At 48.0% G+C, this 27,141-nt stretch overlaps 1 protein-coding gene and 1 long non-coding RNA gene across 3 annotated transcripts in view; one reads left to right on the plus strand and one right to left on the minus strand.

Annotated features, from left to right (window-relative positions):
- ABCC1 (ATP binding cassette subfamily C member 1 (ABCC1 blood group)) overlaps positions 1 to 27,141 on the plus strand; it is a 135,677-nt gene that overhangs the window by 62,443 nt on the left and 46,093 nt on the right. For both annotated transcript variants that reach the window (XM_072835902.1, XM_072835903.1), the window contains exons 8-14: positions 6,670 to 6,900; positions 7,781 to 7,958; positions 9,230 to 9,391; positions 13,110 to 13,202; positions 14,999 to 15,202; positions 24,490 to 24,636; positions 26,303 to 26,390. In XM_072835902.1, coding sequence (XP_072692003.1) covers positions 6,670 to 6,900; positions 7,781 to 7,958; positions 9,230 to 9,391; positions 13,110 to 13,202; positions 14,999 to 15,202; positions 24,490 to 24,636; positions 26,303 to 26,390 — 1,103 coding nt within the window. The remainder of the gene's footprint in view (positions 1 to 6,669; positions 6,901 to 7,780; positions 7,959 to 9,229; positions 9,392 to 13,109; positions 13,203 to 14,998; positions 15,203 to 24,489; positions 24,637 to 26,302; positions 26,391 to 27,141) is intronic.
- On the minus strand, positions 1,848 to 18,308 carry LOC140638490 (uncharacterized). The gene is made up of 2 exons (XR_012035510.1): positions 18,169 to 18,308; positions 1,848 to 2,089 (listed from the first exon to the last, which is right to left on the minus strand). It is a non-coding gene; the product is annotated as an uncharacterized lncRNA (long non-coding RNA).

A 27,141-nucleotide genomic window follows, 5' to 3' on the forward strand; every position in this document is an offset into this window, starting at 1 on the left:
TGAGGCTCCATGGAAAGTGGACTGGGCACGAACAAGAAGCTCTATCACCGGCCTGGCCCTTACTTGACACGTTCAGCAGATCTGATGTTACCTGCTACTGTGTGGTCTGTTTAGGCCCTCTGTGTCCAACAGTGGGACCAAACAGTCTCCTTGTTTGGTGCCACCTTACAATCCACATAGGAGACAGGACGGGAGTCAATAGAGAGATGGGAAAAGTTTTGGAGAGCCTTACGTTTTATGAGATTACATAAGGAAGTGGGGTAAGAGTGACTGAGGAAGCTGATGGAGACACTGTGGTTAGGGATGGCCTCTCTGAGAAGGTGACATTTGAGCAGAAGTTAGTATCGAAGGAGGTTATGAGCTGTGTGCGTGTGTGTGGGAAGGGCTGTATGGCTCATGCAAAGGTCCTGAGGTAGAAGTGAGTCTGGCGAGCTTCTGGAGCAGTGGAGTGGGGTGGGGTGGGGGGCAGTGTGGTCTGAGTGGAGTGTGAGGGGTAGAATGGGAGGAGATAAGTAGGAGAAGCATTTTTAGGGGTCTCATCGGCTGTGTTAGTGAGCTAGGGTTTGATCCTAAGTGCAATGAGAAGTCAGAGGTTGGTTTTAATCAGGTCAGTGGCATGTCCTGAGTTTTATGTCCTGAGTTTTTTAATAATGAGTGGGGCTGCCCTGGGGAAGGTGAGAGAGAATGCAGGGAGACCAGGATGGGGGCCCTAGAGGCTGTCCCTGAAGTGGCTTTTTTTTTTTTTTTCCTCAGAGGGCTTTCTGACAATTCAGTGAGGTAAACGTCATCTGATAAGCCCTGTCATGGTCCTAGGTAAGCTCCGGGCAGGTCACACTATACAAGTTGTGTTTATTCACTAGATGTGGCACCAGGCTGGGTGCTCCCATCCTGCCTGGGAGGGCATGGTGAACCCTGGCTCCTCGGGCTCCAACAGGGGCCACCCCAGAGGCACTGGGTCTCTTAATGCCTCGGCCTTTAGGGCTTCCCAGCTTGGGGGTTCACTGCCTTGGGTCACTCATAGCTGAGTCACTCTGTTTCCAGAGGCACATACTGGACCTGGCACCTGTAACCCCTGTGGACATGGTGGGTGAAAGGTGAACAGAGAGTCCTCTTCTAAGCTGGAATTTCTTGGTGTCACCCTTTGCGGCCAGGCCTCTTCTCTTAGCTAGGAAACAGGATGCAGGTGGGAGGGAGAAGTTACACCGGGGCCCTGGCAGACCTTGTAGGGAGGGGGCACAGATATATTCACCATCTTGGTTTTGCTGGCGGTTTCACAGGTATATGTATCCATATAGGTCAAAACTCAATATACGCTCCCAATATGTGCAATTTATCATACTTAGGAAATGTCTCAGTAAAGCTATATGTAAAAAAAAAAAAGCACAAAGCCTGTTTAAAGACAGGATGACTATATTTGCTTAATTGTCTCTATTTTGTAAAGGAATGCAAACGGAAAATAACAAAAAAACAAAGCACCAGTATGTGTGCATTGAACAGTGGTTCTGAACCTTCCAGACTCCTTGCCTTGAATACAGAGATTTTCCAACATCAGTACAGTTACTTTAAGGTAATCTATCAATAAAAATAGCCCACCCGGGACATGTGGGTGGCTCAGTCAGTTAAGCATCTGCTTTTGGCTCAGGTCATGATCTCAGGGTTCTGGGATCAAGTCCTGGGCTCCCTACTCAGCAGGGAGCCTGCGTCTCCCTCTGCCCCTCCCCACGCTCATGCTCTCTTTCTCTCTCTCTCTCAAATAAAAATCTTTAAAAAGCCCACCCACATATCTAAAATTTTAAAAATTAACAAAATGCTCTCTCTAGACTTTAAAGGAAAACTGAAACAAGGGATTTGTAATAAGACAGCATGTATTTCAGTGAGTAAATGCTCAGGCATGCGCTGGAAAGAGCAGAATGGAGAGTCCTTGCTTGTCCTAAAGTGGAGGATCCCTTGTGACAGCTGCAAATCCCTGCAGATCTCCAGAACCACATCAGTCACCCTCACCGAAGAGGTTTTGCAGAGTGGTGGCCAGTGCTTGGCATTGTTCTGAACAAAACGCAGTCTTCCTTTCATTTCGGCAATAGTTGCATTCCTGAAAAAGTTCGAGGTGTATTTAAACTTGCAAGAACCAAAAAATACACACTATGGGTTTATGTCCGAAAACAGAGTTAGATTCCAGACCTAGTCATTTCAGGCAGGCTTTTCAACCTACACAAATTCCTGTTGGGGTCTTCTTTTGGGGGCGGGGGGATTTAAAGTTTTGTAGGTTCCAGGAGGTCTGGTATCTAGCTCAATCTTTGACAGTCAGAGAATGTGGAATTTGCAAAGCACGGCCCCTTTTGGGAACCTCTGTTTTTGAGGAACAGAAAGCACTGAAAAAAAATTTTTTTTTTTGAGAAAAGGGTAAGATGGTGGGGGAAAGATCTTGAGTCATTTGCATTTGTAAGCAACACATTTACAGTTAGGATTAGGGTTCGACTGTTGTTTGTATATCCTTAGCTCTGAGAAGAGTGAAAATGTGCATCAAGTTTGTACAATACATTCTCTGCAGTTGTAAGTCACGTCTGCCCTTGGATATTCACTTCAGGTCACAGACTGTGATGCTCAGAGTACATCCAGAAATGTAGAAATTTCAGGCGAGCTAAGATTTTTTTCAAGTTTGAGATTTACCTCTCCTAACACCTTCAAGCCAAATGACAGCATCCTCGTGGCGCCTCATTGCTGTTTGGTTGGTTCAGGCCTCCTATAGTGGCTCCCAGTCCTGTTCAGGTTCCCCTGAGGCACTCTACCTGTTTGTGGAAAGGCTGCCAAACCTCATTTCAAATCCTTCACTCCAGGCCTGGCTCCCTGCTCCCCCTGCCCGGAGCACCCTTTTCCTTCTCCTGAATCTCGCATCCTACATAGTTTTGCTCCGATGTCACCTCCTCCTGGAAGCCCCCATGATAGCACCAGTAACACAGTCTCTGAAGTGAAGTCACGCCTGCTAATCCTTTCCTCTCCTGGGGTTCTATGATGGTGGGGGCTCTGTCCAGAGTTTGGTCCAAGACACGTCTTTAGTTAGTGGAAAAGTGACCGATGGACATCTCTGCCCACAGTGACATTTTCCCAGCCTTCAGCGTCCCATGCTTTCTGTTCCCATGCTCTGGACAATTTTCTCCTGACTCAGACCTTTCCCCTCCTTGCCGAAGCTTGCACATGCCCTGCTTGCTTCCTCTCCCCTCCTGGAACACTTCCCTCCTTTGTAGGCCTCCGGTTCCTGGGATAGTTCTCCTTCTCTACTTGGCCTTAGCTGATCCTTCCCACTACTCTTGACCTTGTCCACCCAGACCTGTGTTTTCCTCCTCTCTGTCTGCCCGAGACCTTCCCCCTGACCCTTTGGCACCTCTTTCTTGGTCCCTGGCAACAGCCCTGGGTCACCCGCAGCCCATGCAGGCCCAGGGCCAGGGCTGGCTTAGGAAGTGGTAAAGAAAATGAACAGGCAGGGTTGAGCCACTCCCTTCCTCTCTGCCTGCCCTCTTTCTTTCTTGCCAAGGAAGGCTGCGTGTGCTAGGAGGAATGATACTAAAAATCCCCGCCAGCAGCCCAGCTTCGGGGCAGGTCAGTAAAGGGAAAAGGGAAGACCTTGCATGGTGACATTGACAGTGTGGTTGGTGGGATAATGCCCTCACAAAGATGTCCACGCCCTGATCCCCAGAACCGTACATGGCACAGGGACTTGGCCTGATACGATCACGAGGCCCTTGTAAAAGGGGACAGGAGGTCAGAGAGAGAGAGAGAGAGAGAGAAAGAGAAAGAAAGAGAGAGGGAGAGAGGTGCTCTGCAGCTGGCTTTTAATTGGAGGAAGGGGCCACAAGCCTAGAAATGTTAGGAAGCCTCTAGACGTAGGAAAAGACTAGGAAACACATGAAAAGGAATGTAGCCTTGACCCTTAGATTTCTGATCCCAAGAATTATGAGACAATAAATTTGTGTTGCTTTAAGCCACTCAGTCTGTGGTAATCTGTTACAGCAGCCGTAGAAAGTCACACAACTTCCCACGAAGTTTAGATTTTATTCTGGATGCAGGGGGGAGGCTGTCAGGGGAGTTGAAGTAGGGGGATGGTATGTTTTTAGGAAGGTCTCATTGGCTGCCCTGAAGGACTTGGCTGTCAGGGAACAAGAGTGGGAGGAAATGAGGGAGCAGGAAGGAGGCCCCTGCGGTGGTCGTTTGCATGGGACAGAAGCTGTGGACCTAGAGTGGAGGGATGCCCACACATATCCTGGGAGGGGCAGGTAGGACAGACCCCTGATTGACCCCAGGGAATGGAGACTCCCATGGTTCTGGTCCTCTCCTGGGGTGGGGAGTGAGCCAAGGCAAAGTATCAGGTGTTTTAAATAGTCAATTGTGTGGCATCGACCTAACAGGGGAGAGTCTTCTGAAATTGAGTGCTGTTCAATATACTCGTGCCATGGAAGGATTCTATAAATTGCAGAGGTTGGGTTAGGTGAGGATGAAGCATGTATTTGAGTGGTGGAGCCCACGTGGGGCCATTAGAAGATGTTCACTTGATTTTAATTTGGGAGACAAGAGCTAGGAGGGGTATGTCTGTTGTTGTGTAACATATTACCCCAACCTAGCAGCCGAAAAGGACAACGAACATATGCTATCTCTCATAATTTTTCTGGGTCAGGGATCCAGCCTAGCGGAGGCGGGGGTGCGGAGGTTCTGGCTCAGTGACTTTGTGAGCTTGCTCTCAGCTTGACAGCTGGGGCTGCATCATCCGAAGGCTCGACTGGGGCTGCAGGCTCCGCTCTCAGGTTGCACATGGCTGGCTAGTCCGGGCTGGCTCTTGGCAACATCTCCCCATGGGGGGCTCCTCCAGTGTCCTCCCCACTTGGCACTTGACTTTGCCCAGAGTGAATGATCCAAAGAGAAGGTGAGACAGAAGCCGCCCCGTTGTCTGTGACCTAATCTTGGAAATGGCGCGCCCTCCATCATTTCTGTCCTCTTCCAAGCAGGAGGGCACTGTGCAGGGGCCTTTTGTGGGCTCCGGTTTCTCACATCCTTGTAGACATTTGTTACTACCTGACTTTTGGATGGTACACCTTGTGGGTGTTGAAGTAATATTGTGGTTTTGGTTTGTGTTTCTCTGATAGCTAACGGTGTCAGGCAACATTTTGTGGCCCTTTGCATATCTTTTTTGCCCCCTTTTAATGGGGTTGTTGTTTTTTTTCCTTATTGTGTGATGAGAGTTCTTGATAGACTCTGGTTACAAGTTCCTTATCAGGTATTTAATTTGCAAATATTTTCTCTCATTCTGTGGTTTGTCTTTTTCACTTTCCTGATTGTGCCTTTTGAAAGGTGACTTTTTTTTTTTTTTTTTTTTGACATAGTCCAGTTGGTCTCATCTTTTCTTCCACTGCTTGTGCTTTTTGGTGGCCTATTTCAGAATCCATTCCAAATGCAAGGTCATGAAGATTTTCACGTTTTCTTTTTTTTTTTTTTCCTGATGATTTTATTTATTTATTTGAGAGAGAGTGCACCTGCGAGCGGGGAGGGAAGGGCAGAGGGAGAGGATGAATCTTAAGCAGACTTCCTACTGAGCACGGAGCCTGACTCAGAGTCTGATCTCATGACCCCAAGATTATGAACTGAGTTGACATCAAGAGTTGGATGCTTAACTCACTGAGCCACCCAGGTGCCCCTCACTTGTTTCCTTCTAAGAATTTTATAATTGTAATTCTGTGTTTAGGTCTTGACCCATCTCGAGTTAATTTCTGTATATGGTGTGAAATGGGACCCAGCTTCATTCTTTTGCATGTGGCTGGGTGGCTTCTCAGCACCATTTGTTGAAAAGGTTATTCTTTCCCATTGAACGATCTTGACACCCTTGTCAGAAATCAGGTTTATTTCTGGTTCCATTGATTATGTGCGTGTATGTGAGTGTGCGTGTGTGTGAATCCTTCCTTCTCCTTATGCCTATCCTGATTACAGTTACAATAAAGTTTGAAATTGGGGGCGCCTGAGTGGCTCAGTGGTTGAGTGTCTGCCTTCAGCTCAGGTCATGATCCCAGTGTCCTGGGATTGAGTTCTGCATTGGGCTCCCTGCATGGAGCCTGCTTCTCCCTCTGCATATGTCGCTGCCTCTCCCTCTCTCATGAATAAATAAATAAAACCTTAAAAAAAAAAAGAAACAGAAAAGTGTGCATTCTCCATGTTTGATTTTTTTTTTTTTTTCCTTAAAAATAGTTTTGGCTATCCTGGGTCTCTTGAGTTTCTGCATGAATTTTAGAATCAGCTTGTCATTTCCTATAGAAACAAGTCTGCTAGGATTCTGAGAAGAGATTGCGTTGTATCTGTAGGTCACTGCGGGGCTGGCCCTTTTCAGTGCCCTTCATGTGTATTAACACATTGGATTTTCAGAGCAACCTGGTGAGGTGGGTCCTAGGTGTATCTCTGTTTTAGCAGATAATAACCTGGGCCTATAGAACAGTTGGGGAATCTGCTCACCTAGCCAGCGCCCTGAGGCTGTGCTCCTAAGCAGTGGGCTCAGCTGCTCCTCTGCAGTGACTGGTTTCCTTTGGCTGGGCCTCCGCAAGGGGTGGACTGCTCTGGCCCTCTTCCCTGCCCCCCTGGCTGGCCAGACAAGTCTCCAGAAGACCCCACAACCACTCCACACTCCTTGTGTTCCAGACAGCAGAGGAAGATCACATACTCCTCCAAGGATCCTGCCAAGCCGAAAGGGGGCTCCCAGGTGGACGTGAACGAGGAGGCTGAGGTGTTGATTGTTAAGACCCCACAGAAGGAGCGCGAGCCGTCTCTATTCAAGGTGTTATACAAGACCTTCGGGCCCTACTTCCTCATGAGCTTCTTATTCAAGGCCCTCCATGACCTGATGATGTTTGCTGGCCCAGAGATCTTAAAGTAAGACCCCTTCCCTCTCATCTGAGCATGTCTTTGTGTCCCTGACCTTCCACCTCCTTCCACCAGCAGCATTCCCGACCACTGCCTTGGGGTCCCAGGGCATGTCCCCCAGGGGCTTCAAGCCAGCCTCTCTGTCCCCCCTGCTTTGATTAATGCTTCGCATTGATAGCCATCTGAACTCAGGTTTATTTGGGTTCAGTTCTATTATAACTTTGGTTATAGTAGAAACCACCTTCCCTGAAGCCACAGGAGGGAAGGGAGAGGATTGTCTAGGGAAACCAAGAATAAGAACATGAGCCAGAGAGACACCTGGGTAGCTCAGTGGTTGAGTGTCTTCCCATGGCTTAGGTCATGATCCCAGTGCCCTGGGATCGAGTCCCACATCGGGCTTCCTGCATAGAGCCTGCTTCTCCCTCTGCCTGTGTCTCTGCCTCTCTCTCTGTGTCTCTCATGAATAATCTTACAAACAAACAAACCCACGAGGTAGAGTGCATCCATCCGCCTGCAGCCTGAACACAGAATCTCACAAAGGAGCCCCCTCCCTCCTCTCTCTCTTTACCTCTCTCTTTTTGTCTCTTTGGGGCCCCATGTTCCTTTTCTTTGCCTTCCTCCCCCTGCCTCTCATATTCTCAGGTTGGGTGAGAGTATTCTCACCTCTGGGTGACTGTCCGGTGATGGAACAGAGCAGTCGGTACGAGAAGCCCAAGGCTTGGGCGCTCTGCGTGGTCACATCCCCACTGTGGCTTTGTTTTCCCATATGAGCTGGAAGGAGTAGCACCCGCCCCTCCCGGCTCCGAGGAGGTCGAAATGCCCAAGTGGAAGGACCTTCCCCATGGCGCGTGTGTCAGTGTCCCGTCATTCTGTCCTTGCTCCTTCATAGGTTGCTCATCAACTTCGTGAACGACAAGAAGGCCCCGGACTGGCAGGGCTACCTGTACACTGCGCTGCTCTTCATCTGCGCCTGCCTGCAGACCCTCGTGCTGCACCAGTACTTCCACATCTGCTTCGTCAGCGGCATGAGGATCAAGACAGCCGTCATCGGGGCCGTGTACCGGAAGGTGGGTGAGGCCGGACGTCACCTGCCGTAGCCTCAGGATCTGTGGGGACCGGGCCGGGGCACCGTGGGAGCTGCCGTGAGGATTCCAAGCCTTGCTTCTGGAGCAGTAGCAGGAGGGTGGCCCACATGACCACAGATGGCTAGGATCGGCCAGCAGGCATCACACTGCAGCAGAGCCAATGTCCAGGGTGGGTGGGTGCGTAGCATCTCCTTGAGGCCTGCGTCCGCCACGGATGGGATTTCATAGGTGGTACTTGACTTGGGAAAATCCAGGTTCGGATCCTCACTCTGCCATTGATGCTCTGTTGGAGCTTGTTCCGACCCCCCACTTGAGCTGAGCCGGTGGTCCTTTCCCGGAATAGTGGAGTACCTAGCAAGCATTCATGCTTATCCAGTTTAAGAGGAATTTCTCGCTTCCTTCAGTTTCTTAGCTTCTGGGACAGATGCTGCTTGAGCCCATGGGAAGAGACTACCTAGTGATGGTCAGGAGAGGGGGCCATTTGGTTGGTGCTCAGCCCCGTCTGTCCTTAGACTTCACCCGGAGAACTTCACGGCTCCCCTGTCCAGGCTGCACCGCAGATGAACAAAATCAGGGTCTCCGAGGGGGAGATCTGGGCACTAGTATCTTAAACTCCCCAATTAAGAGTGTGAAACCATGTTTGAGAACCAGAACAATTTTGTCCTTCCAGGGAATGTTTGAAAAGAGTCTGGAGATAATTTTTGGCTGTCCTCGCTGGAGGTGGGGGCATGTAGTGGGTAGAGGCCGGGGATGCTGGTGAACACCCTATAATGCACCGGCCAGTACCACAAAGAAATACCCAGCTTCACATGTCAGTAATGGCAAGGTTGAGACACGCCGACCTTGACCTCAGTCCTTGAGCGTGATCTGCAGACCAGCAGCATCTGTGTCACATGGAAGCTTGTTAGAAATGCATTGTCCTAGGCCCCACCCCAGTCCTACCAGGTCTGAAACCATAACAGATTTCCCTGGTGACATGTATACAACCTAAAGTGTGTGAGGCCCTGCTGGAGGGGCCTTGGGGGGTCCCTTCCCTGTTTCAGGAGTCAGGACAAGGCAGCGAGTGTTGCTGATAAGAGCTGGGCCTTCACAATGAGACAGACGAGCTGGGAACGCAGATAAGGCGGCAAGGGAGGAGAAGAGAGAAGTGGGCCTTCTGCTCTGAGCTGTCGTCCTCCTCCAAGGGGGCCCGGGGAAGGGCCTGGACTCTCGCCTGCCACACTCACCCTCTCTCCCTCTCCGTTGTCCTGCAGGCATTGGTGATCACCAACTCAGCCAGAAAATCCTCCACCGTCGGGGAGATTGTAAACCTCATGTCTGTGGACGCCCAGCGGTTCATGGACCTGGCCACGTACATTAACATGATCTGGTCAGCTCCTCTGCAAGTCATCCTTGCTCTCTACCTCCTGTGGCTGGTGTGTGTTTGACGTCGTCCCTGTTGTGTGGAGGGAGGGACCACCCCTGTGGGCGGTGGGGGTGAGGGGGTGGGTGTTGGTGATAAGAACCTCTGTAATTCACTGGGGCCTTTTCTTGACGTTGTTCACATTTTCTCTCCTGGCCTGTTGGATAAGTCCTGGGTATTTTATCCCTTTCCTCAGTGTTTGGATCTATGCTCTTTTTGGTGGCACAATACTTGTTTGCATTTGTCCTTTTTCTGACAGTGTATGTAATTCACAACCTTAGAACATTATGCACCACATTTCTCCCACTGTGTCTTCCCAAACACTAACCAAACTCCTGTACTCACCAGTCCCGAACTGCTTTGGTCAAGATTTCTCTGAGTGACAAGGGATAGAAATCCAGTTTAAAATAGTCTAAGCAAGTACAGGGAATTTTGTGAGTGTGTGTAACTGCAGAGCACAGGGTATGGCTTCAGGCATGGGTGGATCCAGGTGTTCACTCAGTGCTGGAAGGACTCAGGCTCACTCCATCATTTCTTGGCCCTATTTGCCTCTGAGTTGACTTCATTCTCTGTGATTTCCTTCAGTGGCTTCCATACCTTTGGGCTTTTATCATCTTTGCTGAGAGAAAAGAAAATATTGCAGTCCTCATTTCCTCAGCCAGAGCCCCCTGGAGAGCTTTGATGGACCAGGCACAGTCCTAGTCATACCCCTGAGCCAATCATTGTGGTACAGGAGGCAGAGTTCCCTCATTGGCCAGCCCGGGTCACATGCCCACAGGAGAGGGGGGGCAGTTCCCAAAATGAAAAGTTGATGAGGTGCTATTGGCCTTACACGTGCCTTATCCTTCGTCACCTCTGAGCCTTTGCATGGGCCTTTCCTTCTGCCAGGAGTTCCTTTCCCTCCTTCTTCCGTAAGGGTGGCGTCCTACTCATCTTTCAAGGCTGTGATGACTGCCACCTTCGCTAATTCCTTTTCCCTCTTGATTAGATGGGTTTCTTCCTTTTTAAATCCCAGTAGTTTAGTGCAGAAGCTCCTCTAATGTTACCTTCTGGAATAGTTTTTTTTTTTTGCTGATTGGTGTAGCAGCCCCTCCTCTTCTGGTAAGTGTATCTGTTACTCATGGGCTCAGTGTCTTTTTTTTTTTTTTTTAAGATTTTATTTATATATTTCAGAGAGACAGAGAACACGAGGTGGTGGGGGGCAGAGGGAGAAGCGGGCTCCCCGCTGAGCAGGGATCCCAACGTGGGTCTCAATCCCAGGTCCCTGAGATCATAACCTGAACTGAAGGCAGATGCTTAACCAACTCAGCCACCCAGGTGCTCCTCAGTGTCTTGTTTTTGCCTTATTTTTTATTTTCCTTGAGTGTAGTCCCAGCAGGGCCTGGTGCCTAATAGGTGCACAGGAAATCATCTGTTGATTTGACTGTAGTTTACATTTTTTTGTCAGTTTATATAGCAGAAGATGAATGATTATAAATTGTTTCTAGCAATGAAACAGAAATAAATACCAGAATCTAAATGTCTTTTTGGGCTGACATCTTGGGGTACCCACTTCTCCAGAAATTTCAGCCACAGGTGAAATATTTTTGGAACACTTCTTTTAGAATTGGCCTTCAGGGTTGATTTATGAACCATTAAGGAAATTGTTTTGTTTTAGATGAGGGTTGCTGAATGTATTACTGACATTTGGAGCCAGATAATTTTCTGTTGTTGGGGGGCTGTCCTGTGCCCCTGGCCTATTCACACTGACACCAATAACAAAGTCCCCAGCCTCCAACCCCAGGTGTACCCATATGTCTCCAGACATTGCCAGATACTCCCTGGGGGCAATTCTTCCTTGGTTAAGAACCACTGGTTTGGATAGAGATAGGATTTCTCTGACTGTCAAAAACACAGTATAGGATAGTGATGGTGGTTCTGGGCTCAGGAATCAGACTGCCTGGGTTCACTTCTTGCCTCTTCCATTATTAGGTTTGTGACCGTTTTACTTAATGTCGCTAAGCCTCAGCATGTCTGTCCTCTTCTGTAAATTGGTGATGACAATGGTATCTCTCGTCATAGGGATATCAGGATGAAGGGAGGAGTCAGCGCAGGTGCATGGTGTTTTTTACTCATGTTTGGTATCTTTTAATTACTTTTTGTAATCCAAGTTCATTCTGAATGCTTTAGGTTGTTGGTAGAAATCACCTGCATTCTCAGAGGTGGATTAATCACCTTGGGAAGAGATACTTCACAGAAACCGTTAGGAGCAACAGCATTGTTTGGGAGACTAGGACTGGTACCCCCATGGGTGATTACTTGGAAGAGAGTGATGCTCCTGGTTTTCTGAATGCTTAAGGGCAAAAAAAAAGATCACATTACCCTCTAGTTCCGTCTGCGTGTACCTGCTGAGTGCATGCATACTGGGCCAGTTTCTCAACCTGTCTCTTTTTAGGTGTCGAAATTAAAAGATGGAGATTGTATCTTATCTTGGCCTCTTCATCTCTCTCGGGGGTATTTTCCTCATCTGCAACTGGGATGATAGAACAAGTTTACGACCTCTTGTCTGCAAATCCTCAAATCCAAGAGCTCTGAAAGTTTCCTTGGCTCCTTTGGTGCCATAACCTGACCTGAACTGATATGAAGTATTTATGATCTTGATGATTGTCTCAGTGCAAATGTTCCTATTTTGCTGCTGAGAAAGCAATACGTTTGATTATAGAGTGCTGTGCTAGGACCCCAGTGGGCCTGTCATGCAGTATACGGACACACCTGTGTCAGCAGGTCCCCAAGACCACGCCAGGTGGATGAGTTGCGAGGAGGACTCATAGCTCTAATTTACTACAGCAGGAATAGCAGAGGGTAAAGACGCGGGGGGAGGAATCAGAGGGAAGTAGGTACAGATTTCAAGAGTCCTCTCCCAGGTGACCCACGCAGGATGCACTTCATTCCCTAGCAACAAGTTCTGACAACGTGTGAAATGCTGTCAGGCAGGGAAGCTTGGTAGAGAGCCAGCGCCCAGGGTTTTTGTCTATAGGTTGCCTCTGCTTGGCACATACCAAACTTGCAGACTCCCAGGAGACAAAGAGGGGTTCAGCATAAACCATGTTGTTTGTACAAAGAGTTGAGGCCCACTGAGCCACTCTTGCCAGTTCTGAGAATGGTGGGAGCCCTCCCCAAATCCAGGCTCCCAGCTGCCAGCCAAGGGCCAAATTTGTAAGCAGACCTTTAAACAAGATCAACCATTAGGCTGGCTGTGTTAGCTAATTTCTATTCAACACCTTATTATTTTTCTAAAGTTTTTTTTTTTTTCAAGATTTATTTATTTATTTCAGAGAGAGTAGGTTCACGACCCAGGGGAGGGGCAGAGGGAAAGGGAGAAGCAGACCGCCCTGATGAGCAGCCTGACACGGGGCTCCATCCTGGGACCCTGAGATCACAGCCTGAACCAAAATCCAGAGTCAGAGGCTCAATCAACTGAGCCCCCCAGGCACCCCACCTTTCTAACGTTCTGATATGTGAAACTCACCTGTCCCCTGGGGTTTCAGATACCGGACATGTGTGTTCTTAAAGGGGTCGTGGGATCCCAGGAGATGTTCAGGAATAGATCCAAAAATTCTGAACAGCCCCATTGCTGGGTCACAGTTATGCAGGTGCCCTGAATGCGCTCGGCCAGGTCTGTGGGGTTGGCATAGTGGGTGCTCAGCCAGGGAAGCCCCATGTTGAAGGCTTCTGTTCTCTTCCTTCCTTAGAACCTGGGCCCGTCTGTCCTGGCTGGGGTGGCTGTGATGATCCTCATGGTTCCGCTCAATGCCGTGATGGCCATGAAGACTAAGACCTACCAGGTAGGGTGTCTGTCTCCATAGGGCTCCAAGCTGGGCTCTCTTTCAACACTGGGATTTTAGCGAGTTCTTTCTATGTAGGCCCTTGGGGTTCTCAGCCCTGCGTGCCTGTTGGAATCCCCTGAGGAGCATTCACAAATGCTGATACCTGGGCTCCATTTCTGGAATTCTGGTTTGCATTGTCTGGGTGGGCTCTGGGCATCAGTTTTTGGTTTTTTTTTTAAGATTTTATTTATTTATTCATGAGAGACACACAGAGAGAGGCAGAGACACAGGCAGAAGGAGAAGCAGGCTCCCTGCAGGGAATCTGACATGGGACTTGATCCCAGGACCCCGGGATCACTACCTGAACCAAAGGGAGATGCTCAACCACTGACCCACCCAGGCATGCCCTGGGCATCAGTTTTTAAAGCTTCCTGGATGATTACGATGGACAGCCAAGGTTGAGAGCTCCTGAAACAGACCTCATAGACCATTGACCAAAATCACATCTGTGAGTCTCTGAGAAATTCCATATTTCCCACAGAATTCAGTCATTTATGCATTTTCTGTGCATTTTCAAAAGTTGAGTAAAAATTACCCCCGGCTTTTTTCCTTTGTCCCCCACTACCTTATGCTAGGCAGAGCGTTCAACTATTTTCAGAAATGTTTTATACTTTCTAAGTTTTTAAATATCCATGTAACAGAGCACATGCCTTCCCATTATAAAAAAAAATATTCAGTTGATAGAATAGTATATAATTTAAAAGGGGATGTCCCCTTCCCTGTCCTCTCAATCCCAGTGAGCACGCTGAAGCAAATCCGTCTAGAACTTTACGTGTATTTATAGAGAGATCTGATTATACAGGTGGGCTTGGTGGGCCTATGTGTGTGTGTCGTGTGGCATCACCACCACGTAAGTTTTTATACACATGGGCCTGTTTGGCAGCCTGGTCTTATCATTTGACACCACCTCTCAGGGATCTTTCTGTGGCATGTCGTATAATCTGACCTCATTCTCTTGAAGTAGCGCCAAATAGTCCGTAACCGAGAGAGGCCAGAGTTTATTTCTCTGCTCCCCAGTTGATGGCTGTTTACGATGTGCCTGCAAAATTGCACATGAGAGCGCTTGACTGCACAGATGATGCAGGAGGAGAGAGGAGTCCAGGACGTGGGCCTGTTGGAATGAGGCCACAGCAGGTGCAGGTGGGAGGAGGTTAGGCAAGGAAGGGGCACTGTCACCTTTCTTCCAGTGCTATGCCGGCTTCCCTGAGTGACCTGCTTTTGAAACAGCTTCAGTCCCTGACTTTGACCTCACATGACTTAAAAATCATCCTCATCCATGAGCCAGGAATGACCACAGACAGTACTCAGTGACAGGGTTCTTGTTAGCAACATGTCACAGCATATGGCTCAGTAAAGAGACAAAGGAAACAGAGGGAAAAAAAAAAAACCCAAAACAACACAAAACCCCTGTATCAGTCTCTCTCCTGTGTTTGGATCGGTGGGACGGGGCCCCTGCCCTCCTTCCCTGGATGCCTATGGGGTTCTCGTCTCTGCTTCTCAAGTCTAAATGTAATAGGTGTCTCGCATCCAATTTAACATGCTCCAAAGCAGGCTTTTTCCTCTGGGTAAAAGAGTCCTTTGTGCTCTCAGGGTCAAGGGCAGGCCAGGGGTGGGCGTTCATAGGGATCGCAGGATCGGCTTTCCCAGCCTTGGGAAGGCCCAGCTCTCATGGTTGGGGATGCTGCTGACGGCCTGCTGCTGGGCCTGGAAGTGGGTCTCTCCAGCTGTGGCCTTGACTGTTCTCATCTCTGAAGGTGGCGCACATGAAGAGCAAAGACAACCGGATCAAGCTGATGAATGAGATTCTCAACGGGATCAAAGTGCTAAAGCTGTACGCCTGGGAACTGGCCTTCAAAGACAAAGTCCTGGCCATCAGGCAGGAGGAGCTCAAGGTGCTGAAGAAATCGGCCTACCTGGCCGCCGTGGGGACCTTCACCTGGGTCTGCACGCCATTTCTGGTGAGTGAAGCTGGATCTGGCCCCTGGGCCCCTACCCTCTTGTTGGTTTCTGTTTTGTTTTCGCACCTGAATATTTTTAAAAGGTCACTGTTCAACCAGGCTTTTGCCTACAACTCTTTTTGAAAAATTGCCACCCGCCCCTGCTCCCCAGCTCTCCTGCTTTACTTTATTCATAGCACTTAGTAGCTTCCAGCTCAAGGGATCCTCAGAAGTAGCTAGTTCAGGAACCAGTGGTTCCTAGGTTTGCGATAAGGTAAGAAATTTGTGCCAGGATGTCAGGTAGGTCTCTTGTGTCCCTCGAGGAGAAAATCGTGGTACGAGAAGCATGCCAGCTGAACTCCACTCCGCTCTTCTGCTACCATAGTCAAGCTACATGATGGTGTCAGCCCCCTGATCTGTTGCCGACTGGTCACAAGCTGTGGATTTGGCCAGTGCCAAGCACTCTCTAAAATTTACTTATTTACCATCTCTCTCTCTCTCCACTAGAAGGTTGGCTCCAGGAAGGCAGGGATTTTGTCTTCTCTGTTCACAGCTGTGCCCTCAGCCTAAAACAGCACACAGTAGGTGTTCAGCAAATATTTATCATTCAATGTAAAAAAAAAAATAAATGAAACCAAACAAAGTCATAAAATGAAAAATATATTGTCTTCCCCTTCCGTCTGTCCCTTTCCTCCAAGGTGACCGTTTTGTGTATCTTTTCAGAAAAAAAATTATGAATGTAGCCCATAAAAATTTTTTAAAAATATTTTTAATGTATTTGGATAGAGTCATGCATGCATAGTGTTCTTTCTGTACCCTTTTTGTACTTGACAGATGACCTCTCCCTTCATGCGTTCAGATCTGCTTCATCTGTTGTCATGAAGCATGCTTGTCCAGTGCACGGATGTGCCATAGTTAAAGTAACCCATCTCCCGTTGCTGACTTCGCAGGGTAGTCCCCTGGTCTTTGCTATTATGATCCATGCTGCACTGAATGTTCCAGTATGCATGTCGTGGATCCTTTAATGAGTCTATCCCTGGCTGGCCAACTTTGAAAAGTTTAAAGATAACAGTATAAGTTAGTGTTTTTTCTTCTTGTCTTTCTTTTTTTAAAATTTAAGATTTATTTATTTTAGAGAGAGAGCATGCACGTGCGTGCATGTGGGAGGGAGGGGCAAAGGGAGAAGGAGAGTGAGAAACTCAGACTCCTTGCCGAGTGTGGAGCCTGACACAGGGCTCGATCTCATGACCCTGAGACCATGACCTGAGCCGAAATCAAGAGTCGGACATTTAACTGAGTCACCCAGGTGCCCGCAAGTTAGTTTCTAAAGCTGCCCCCAAATAGGAGACCATATAAAGATGGATTCTGTAAACTCCTTAGGTACAGTTGGCTGTTAAGGATGGTTAAGGATCATGCCCCCCCCCCCCCCCCCGGGCTGGTTTTTACTTTCTGTCTTTGTATTCTTAGCTGTACCATTATTATTTTAACACTGTGCTAATAATAATTGTCTCTTAGTTATGTTGGCAGATATATATTCTTATTGGAAGTTTCTCTGAATTAAAATCACACATTTTCACGCATATGAAACTCTTCCATGACAGTATTGCCCCTTTCATCTCAGCTGGGTCACAGGTGGAATGTTTAAGGAAACTCGTGCATTTTCAGTGTTTGTCAAAGTATGCTCCTTCTGACACTGGGTTTGAACTTAGGCTCATGTCTCCCAGAGTATGAACCTGCACATGGGGCAGTACAGTGGAAAGCAGCTGATGCTCACGCTTGAACACACGTCGGAATCACGTGGGAGGCAGGTTGAAAGAAGAGCCAGTAGGTCTGGGTAGGATCTGAGTGGTTGCATTTCTAATAGATTTCCCAGTTTCTCCGGATTGCTAGTGGTTCGGCAAAGGGTACACAGTTTGAGAACCAGTGGAGTAGATCCTTACTGCTTGGAGTATGGCCTGTGGACCCGTAGCATCAGCAACACCTGACTTTCAGAAATGGAGACTCAGGCTGCACCGTAGATCAGCTAAAATAGGACCTGAATTTTATCACCCACCTGCCCGCCCAGGTGGTTGGTATGTAGGTTAAAGTTTGAGAAACACCGGCAAAAAGCAGAAGTGAGCAGACTTTTTCTACGAAAGACCAACTAGTAAACGTTTCAGACGTTCTGAGCCGTACAGTCTCTGTTGCAGCTCTTCTCTCCTGCTAGTGTAGGAGAGTGTACATGACACCCGTGTGAGTGGGTATGCTTGCATTCTCGTAAAAATTTACTTTATAGATACCGAAACTTGAATTTCATAAAAGCTTCCTGAGTCATAAGAAACGCTTATTTTTCTCATGTTTTGTCACCCTCTCTAATTTTTCTCATGAGAGACTCCTAATTCTGGGAAACGAACAAGGGGTAGTGGAAGGGGAGGTGGGCAGGGGGATGGGGTGACTGGGCGATGGGCACTGAGGGGAACGCTTGACGAGATGAGCACTGGGTGTTACACTAATATGTTGGCAAATTGAACTTCGATAAAAATATATATATTAAAATATATTAAAATATTCATATTTTAAATATAGTATATTATATTATAAAATAAAATATATATTAAAATATTCAATTTTTAAATAATTTTTTCAATTATTTTATTCAATAATTTTATTGAATATTGAATATTTTGAATAATTTTTTCAATTATTTTATTCAATAAAAAATATATATTAAAAAAACACATCACCAAAAAAACGCTTATTTTCATATTTCAAAAAAATATATCTGATTATGTAAAATTCTTCTAAGCCCATGGGCCAAACATAAGCAGGTGTGGACGCCTGGCTTAGAGTGGGGGTGCCTGCTGAACTTGGCTGCCAGCCCACCGTGTGCCCCGGAGCTCTTAGTCCACCTCCCTGCATCTGGGTTTTCATGTATGGAACATGAAGGGGTGGAGCCCTAGGGGTGTCACATATGGGCCCCTGCCTGCCCCCCACTCCCATGTCCATACCAGTCATCCACAAAGCGTCGCGGGGCTCTCTCCCACTGAGTTCTGTTGAAGCCACACCCAGGTGACCACTGTCAGCTGACTGGAGTTGGCACACAGAGTGACATCTTTCAGCTGTTCTAGGACTCTGAGTTCCCTTAGATCCTTTCCGGCTCACATGCGCCAGCATTCCGGGCTGGAAGGTTCTGCTAGCTCATTCTTTGAGAACATTCTGGTCTCCCCAACTTTGCCCAGGTGTCTGATGGCTTTCTTTGATTTTCAGAAGTAAAATGTATTAGAAGGCCGGTTGGTAGTTATATATGGGAATTAATAGTTATATTTGATTGTTTTCTTTTAAACTGTTAAATAGTCTTAATGCATTTATAACTGTGAAATATTCTCCTTTGTATATGTGATACATTTTATTTTAAAAATGTGGGCAGCCCCGGTGGTTCAGCGGTTTAGCGCCGCCTTCAGCCAAGGGCGTGATCCTGGAGGCCCAGGATCGAGTCCCACGTCAGGCTCCTTGCATGGAGTCTGCTTCTCCCTCTGCCTGTGTTTCTGCCTCTCTCTCTCTCTCTGTCTCTCTGTCTCTCATGATTAAATAAATAAAATAAAATAAATAAATAAAAAATAAAAATAATAATGTATTCCCATGATAAAACTAGTTAAAGCTGTTCCAAAGGATCTAGGACAAGGTTTCTCAACCTTGGCACTGTTGACATTTGGGACCCGATAATTCTTTGTTTCTTTGTGGGGGGGGAGGGGGTCTGTCCTGAACATTGTAGGGTGCCCAGCAGCATCTTGGGACTCAACCCAACAGAGGCCAAGTGACCCCTCTTCCCCCACCTCCCCAGTCGTGACAATCAGAAGTGTCTCCACACACTGTCCGGTGTCCCTCCAGTTGAGTGAGAACCACAGGTCTGTCTTGCTCCCCAGACCCCCGATGACCTACCTAGCTTCTCTCCCTGTACCAGTTTCTTCTGAGTATTTCCAGAGAAAGCCTGCACATACAGCAGCATAAACAGTGACTGTATATATGTAATAAATGTAACTAAACTTCTGTATTTCTTTTATTTACTTTCACACAAATGATGGCAAGTCATGCAGAAATCCAAAGTGTTTGAATTGCATTTTTATTTTTTAAATTTTACTTTTTTTTAAAAGGTTTTATTCATTTGAGAGAGAGAGAGAGCTGGGGGAGGGGGAGGGGCAGAGGGAGAAGCCAACTCCCCAGTGAGCTGGGAGCCTGCCACAGGGCTGCATCCCAGGACCCTGAAATCATGACCTAAGCTGAAGCTGATACTTAACTGAGCCACCCAGACACCCCTTGAATGCATTTTAAAAGTTTTATTTATTAATCATTTTAAAGATTTTATATATTTGACAGAGTGAAAGAGCACAAGCAGGGGGAGCAGCAGATGGAGGAGGAGAAAAGCAGGCTCCCCGCTGAGCAGGGAGCCCCATGTGAGCCTTGATCCCAGGACCTTGGGATCATGACCTGAGCTGAAAGAAGATGCTTATCTGACTCAAATCACCAGGGCGCCCCTGAATTGCATTTTTTTTTTTTTTTTAAATAGGAAGAGCTCTGCAGCCAGAGGGAGAAAGTTGACAGGGTTTAATATGTGTGTTGTGTGACACTTGGGATGGGAGAACCTTTTCCCATAAGGCCTGGCTCTGCACATGGGGTCCTCTAACCAAATGTCCAGTTTCTAGCTCATAACTCAAATGTGCTGGCTCTTCACTTAACATCTCCTGTCCTCATCTTCATTAGGAAGCCATGGCAAGAGATGCTGAAGGGGCGGGCTGGCTTTTCTTGACCTTGAATTTGCCACTCAGTGTGTGTGTGGGGGGGGGGGGGGGTGGATTGTGGGGAAGGGCAGGGGCAGTGAGCTTCCAGAGATGGAGTTGGTTAAGCTGTTTGGCATGAAACAGATGAGCCTGGGTGTCAGTTGGGGACCTCGGCCCTGGCCGAGACACCGTAGCCTCTGACTACATTAGGATAAAATATGTAGCCTTTGGTTCCCTTGAAAGGTGTTTGCATGTTCTTTCCACTGGCAAATTCCTGCGCTTCAAGGATGATGAGGTGTTTACCCACCGGTAGGTGTGATGGAAGACAGAGGCCTGGGGAGGTCAGACAAGAGCAAGGATGCCATTTGGGTGGGATTAATGGGATTGTTTTTCTGAAATACAGAGCCTGGCATCTATCATGTACACTTAATGCACTTTCCAAAAATAGTATCCCCCAGGCAGCGGTCAATATTTAGCATTTTGAGTCTTGGAAGGTTTGCAAGCTTCCCCCCTTCTTACCCTTATCTCCCTTCGTTAGGATAATTATCATTCCATTTGGTAATTATCCATTGTGTACTTCTCTGCTGATCAGATCATCCATGGACCTTAACCTTTGTTGTTGTTGTTTTTGCTTGTATTCCTAGAACAGGGGACTTGGCATGGGGTGCACATTCGGTAAATACAATGTAGAATAACTAACTGAATGAGTAAAAGATTTAAATAAACTATGTCAGGAACTGTCGTGAAGTTGGCAGAAACCTCACTCAAATTAACTAGAGTGGGAAAAAATGGGCCTTTTGAGTCACAAAACTGGAAAGTGTAGGAAATTGCTGGTTTTGAGCATGACTGGGACTTCAGGCATGGCTAGATCTAGGTGGTCCAAAGGGAATGACCCCTTCTCTATCACTCAGCTCTGCATTCTCTGTTTTCTTTTGTCAGGGAGCTGCTCACCACATAATTACAGTTCATCCTGTCATCTTAGTAGCCCCTGTGGGGGAGAGGGCCCATTGACCCATTTTTCCCATTACTCTCTACAAAGCTGTGGGATTGGGTCTCACTGTGGCACATGCTGTTGGCCTCATGCTTATCCCAGAAGCACTGGGGCCAAGGAGGTGGGATGCTTGGATTGACGAGGGTTGTGGGGCTTCTGTGGAAGCTTGGGGTAGACCATGAGCAATTGGCCAAACCTCATAGACTCAAATTTGGAAAGATTCTGTCCCCCAGAAGAAAATTGGGGATTGTTACTAGAAACAGGAATGGATGTTGGGCAGACTAAATGAACAGATGTCCACACAAAGAGACACCAGGTGTTTTAGGGGTTGGGCTAGAGTAGATGGTTGATTTGTTTTCCACATTTCTCACTGTGGAGGGACTATTAGCTCTTGCTGCGGGACACTTGTTCTTAATTGTTTGCAAAAAACTTTTCACATCCTTGACTCAACCTTCAGGAGGCTGTGGCAACACACCCTCCCCAACTCACCTACTGCTCCAGTCTTTTCACTGACCCCACTTGTCTCCACACACTTCCAAATATACCCCCTGCTAAAGAGAACTCACTCAGTACCCGTTTCCCCTAGACTGTGGGTCTCAGGAATGCCAAACCTGCTGTACACAGTAGGTTCTCAGTTAATAGTTGATGAAGAATGACCTCCACTTCCTGGAGAAGCCAGGGCTGTAGACTCAGGGGCCACATTATGTTGTTTCCTATCCACAAGTGCCCTGTGCTGCCAGCCAGCCTCCCCCACCCCCCCAATGATTGCGCTAAGGGGGCTGGTGTGTTGTGGTGGTGAGATGCCTGAGGCCTGGTTTTCCCTACTCTTGAGGAGACCCCTCTGAGTGAATGCTCTCCTGCCCACCCGTCTGTTCACCTGCCCACCCATCCATCCGTCCATCTACAAACATGGAGTATCTGGGCTATGCTCCAGTGGCTAGTATAGAGAGAAATCACTGCTCTCATGGAGTGGTCATTCATTCTGATTGGGAGAGATTGATGATAAACAGTAGACATGATAAATACCCCATATAGCGTACTAAGCTGTTGTAAGTGCTATGGAAAAAAAAAAAAGATTGGGGCCAGAGTGATAGGGAGGGCTTGCAGTTTTAAATAGGATGGTTGAAGACCTCACTCAGGAGTCGACACTTGAGTAAAGGCCCAGTGGAGGTGAGGGCTTCCACCAGGGAGTGGGAGGAGCATGTGCAAAGACCCTGTGGCAGGACAGTGCCCGCTCCATAGAAGGAATAACCGTGGAGGCCAGCGGGGCTGGAACAGAAGGAGTGGGGTGGGGCGGGGCAGGGGGGAGGATGGTAGGGGAGGAGGTCAGGCAAGTTACAGGGAAGGGATTGCCCTGGATCCAGAATCAAGACTTTGGTTTCTGTACTAAGTAAAATGGACTGACTTTAGACAGATGGTTTTTTTGGTCCTTAGTATTTTTACTGAGTTATAATTTAACCATCTAAAGTGGACAACCCTAAGGTGTTAAATATATTCACCAGGTTGTGCAACCATCATCAGCCCTATCTAATTCCAGAACATTCCTGTCAACCCAAAAGGAAACCCTACAGTCATTGACAGTCATTCCCTGTTTCTCTGACCCAGGCACGCACTCATCTCTTTCTGGACCCATAGATTTGCCTATTCTGGATGTAAACCAATGAAGTCACATAATACGGGGGTTTTTTTTGTGTGTCTATCCTGGCTTCTCTTTCACTGAGCATCATGTTATAATGGGCCATCCTTGTGGTAGCAGGTGTCAGTGCATGTTCCTTTTTATGGCCGAACACTGTTCCTTTGTGTGGATGTATTTGGGGCGTTCTGAGTTAGAGTTGCTTTAGATGAGAGAGGCTAGTGCGTCATCCTGCTAGTTAATGTCAGAGCCAGAACAGGAACCAGCTCTCTACTTCGCAGCGCCTAGCTCTTGGGACCCAGTTAATAGGTTCTTTGGAAGAACGGACCAACGAGTTTGGACTGGGGCCCGTAACCAGACATAAAAACAGCTGCCATATATTGCATTTTGCTGTGCCCCAGGGCAGTGTGCTGATAAAATAAGCACTTTGCAGAAGTGCCTCATTTCTTGCTGCCAGCAGCCCTGCGAAGGTGTATCACGATTCGCATTTTGTAGATAAGAAAGCGGAGGCTTGCTCCGAGAGGGGAGGTGACATGCACAGGGTCCTACAGCTGATACGGGGCAGAGCTGTTGGTTTTTAATTTTTCAGCTGTGTTACCTGCCAGTATGTAATAAGGAAATGAGGTGACTCTGACCCTGCAAATGCACTGGACCACGCCACAAACGAGAGGCAGGGTCCGCAGGCCAGCATCCTGACTTCCAGGCATTCTGCTCTGAGCTCAAAAGGGCAGGGGCCTGGGCAGTTTATTTCCCGCAGTGAAAGTCTCTACTGTCTCTAGGATCCTGTGGCTCCTGTGGGGGCAGGGACTTGTGTCCATCTGTCGGGATCCAGGGTTGTCTATATTGCTTCTGATAACGTGTACTCGGTGATCTCGTAGGATGCTTGCTCTTCGCCCCGCCTGGCAGCACCTGGCACCTGTCTGTCCCCAACAGTAAAGGAGGGAAAGGCCTGGAAACCTACCTGTTGGTCTCCTGCCTCCCTCCCAAGCTGAGCAGCCCGGCCCCGGATGACTGAGTGTCCTCCCTTTGTCCTGCTGTCTCAAACATCCAAGGCCGAATTCCCGTTGGCTGGGAGCCTCGGTAGTAAATCATGAGGCTCTAATGCACGTCTGACTCTGTGAGGAAGAGAGTACCTTTGCCTCTTAGTTTTGCTTGCTTTCCCCCCATGCCCCCCTTCAATGTTCCTTTCCTGGGAGTACAAAATCCTACATTCTGTGAGCTGGGAGAAATTTTAAACAGTGCCATTAACTTTCCACCTCCACTGTCATTTCATGGATGAGACACAGGAGGCACGGGGAGAGGAGGCAACTTGCCCAGGGTGTTTCTGGGTGCCCTGAAGATTGTCGGAGACCTGCCCTGTGGAGACTGCTGTGGACAAAACCCAAGTCCTCGGCCTCTGTAAAGTTTACACTGTAGTGTAGGGGCAGGTGATAAATACATATGGCACTGCGGTAAAAGGTCATGGAAGTTGCTATGAAGACACATAAGCCAGGATAAAGGATGCAGAGCAGGAGCGGGTCGTTTTGGGTGAAGGGATACGGCAACCTTTCCAACGGGTCAGAGGGAGGAACCAGGCCACCATCTGGATGGGAAGGTCATTTCAGGCAGAGAAACTGCAGGAGCAAAGGCCAGGAGGCACCAGGCGTTGTTATGGGGTCCCCAGAATGTCTGTCCAACCTGCTTTGGAGAAGGTTGGTGCGGAGGCCAGGATTTTCAGCTCCTGGTCACTCACTGATCTAGTTCATCCTTGGGAGTGTTTAGAGAGTGCCTGCTGTGTGCTAGACACTGCTTCAGCTTTTTTTACTACCCTCCTGGTGGCCTATTGTGGGGCGGGCTTGAACACACCACCTGGCCGAGGTAGGGAGTGCTGTTGGTACAGTCATGTCTCTGACGCAGGGACACAAGTCATTGCCATACGCTCTGCTTGCAGGTGGCCTTGTCTACATTTGCTGTCTACGTGACCGTCGACAAGAACAACATCCTCGACGCCCAGAAAGCTTTCGTGTCCTTGGCCTTGTTCAACATCCTCCGGTTCCCTCTGAATATTCTCCCCATGGTCATCAGCAGCATCGTGCAGGTACAGGCGAAGCTGGAGGGACCTCAGGGAGGGGTGATCTGGGGAAATGTGGTAAAAGCACATACAAATCCCCCTCCATGTGGCTCCCTCTGCATTACCTGTCCCACTGTGCGAGGTTGGCCTGATGAGGCTCACACCAGTGGTAGGCCTCAGCCCACTGTTGGGGAAAACCCCAGCCTAAACGCCGCCCCCAGCACCCCCACTGGCCCCAAATCCCTAAAGTCCATGGCAGTGATTCTCTAAAGAGAGGAAACTGTCTGCTCGGTCACACTTTCACTCTCTGTGAAAGTTTCTACACTTTGCAACTAGTGGTATTTTTTTGTATTTTTCTCCCCAGCATTGAACATGTTCATGCTGAAAACCCGATTTTCAGCCACGCAGACAGATCCACCTTAAGATTTGGTTGTACAACTTGGGTTGTATGCTTTTATTAAATAAATTAATAAGCAAATGAAACCCCTTTTTGTTGTGAGAAAATTCAAATGTCCACAGAAGTAGGGAGAGAACAGAACAGTAAGTATAATAATGAACTCTGTAGCATTCACCCAGATTCGACATTTTGCCACACTTGGCTCATCTAATCCTTTTGCTGTCTTCCCTCCCCCTCCCCCACTTCCTTCCTTCTTTTCTTTGCCAAAGAAATTTTTTCTTCTCTTTTTTCTGTTTTTTTCTTTTCTTTCTGTTTTTTTTGTGTTAAGATTTTTTTTTTAATTTTTAAGTGATCTCCATACCCATCGTGGGGCTCCAGCTCATCACCCCGAGATCAAGAGTCACAGGCTCCACCGACAGAGCTAGCCAGGCACCCCTGAGGAATTTTAAAGCTGACCTGAGACCTCTTGACATTTCACCCCTAGATGCTTCAGCGTGCATTTCTTCTTCTGTTGTTTTGTGGGGTTTTTTTTTCCCTTCCATTTACTTTTATGGGATAGGATTGATATATAATGTTGTGTACATTTTTTTTAAAGATTTTATTTATTCATGATAGACATAGAGAGAGGCAGAGACACAGGCAGAGGGAGAAGCAGGCTCCATGCAGGGAGCCTGATGTGGGACTTGATCCCAGGTCTCCAGGATCATGCCCTGGGCCAAAGGCAGGCGCTGAACCTCTGAGCCACCCAGGGATCCCCTGTTGTGTACATTTAAGGCATTACAACGTGTTGATCTCACACCTTGGTGTGTAGCTGCCAGATGACCGCTGGGGAGTTAGCTCACACCTCTATCATGTCACATGATAGCATTTCCTTTTTCGGACAGGGGCTGTGGAGATACTGTCCATTAGCCACCTCGAAGCATGGACCGCAGTATTGCTGATCGTCATCACTCTGCAACAGCTCTCCCAGCTCTTGCTTCTCCCCCTGCCACTTGGTGGCAAGTTTGTCCCCCTACACAGGGCCACTGCCTCTTGTCATTCTTTCTTAATCCCCCCTGCCCTCTTTTTTTTTTTAATGCCTGTTGTGGGCTCTGAAAGGAAAATACACAAGAAACCAAAACCTGTTCTGTGTTTCATTCTGAGGCACACTCTTGTGGGAAACACCAAGCCTCCAGAGAGGAGGGAGGATGTGGCCTCTCAACACCCAGGGGAAACCACGAGAAGTTAGCCTCGAACTGTTCGTTTTGCAAAAATACTTTGAAAACTAACTGCAGCCTGCAATTGCTTTCTCTGTAGGCAAGTGTCTCCCTCAAACGCCTCCGGATCTTCCTGTCTCACGAGGAGCTAGAGCCTGACAGCATTGAGCGAAGGCCCGTCAAAGACGGTGTGTGTGTGTTGAGTTCCCCTGTGCCACCCTTGTGCTCGCCCTGTGGCATGGAGGCTCCCCTTGGGGGTGGCTGCACCCTCAGCCTGCCTGCGAGGCCCCAGGGAGCAGGAGCTCTGCAGAGCCGGGTGGGCGTCGGGCCTTATCTTGCATATCCCAGGCTGGCAAACTTCAACTTCTATTTTCTTGGTGTTTTCTGGTTATGAGACCGCCAGAGGGTGAGGCCTCCCACACGGAGCAGGCTCTGGGGCTCAGATCTCCTCTGTTCTGGGCCAATGGGCAGGCAGGCACAGCAAGGACATCAGAGACTGACCGCCTCTGTGTACTTGGGCAGGTCACTTGACTGCCCCGAGCCTGTTTCCCCATCTCAGTAATGGGAACAAAGATGGCTTTGTGTGTCAGAGTGTTATATTTATTTTATTTTATTATTATTATTATTTTTATGTGTCAGAGTGTTACGTGGTGAATTTTTACTGGTAGGCTTCTGTCTTTTGTGACTCAGTAATTTATCATTTCCTAGGCAGCCGCCCTGAGTGGGGATCTTATTCCCAGCTGTATGTCCAAGCACTTAATCATAAATATTAATGCATTACCGACAGTGACTACTTTTCACTTGAGTGACACTCCCATCGTGCACATTGGAAATGTGGAAACCCCCATTTTACAGATGAGGAAACTGGCTTAAGTCACTGGCCCGAGACTGCACAGCTAATAAGAAGTAGAGGCAGGATTCAGAGCCACAGCCAGTCAG

The sequence above is a fragment of the Canis lupus genome, chromosome 8, assembly GCF_048164855.1.
Source record: "Canis lupus baileyi chromosome 8, mCanLup2.hap1, whole genome shotgun sequence".
Lineage (NCBI taxonomy): Eukaryota > Metazoa > Chordata > Mammalia > Carnivora > Canidae > Canis > Canis lupus.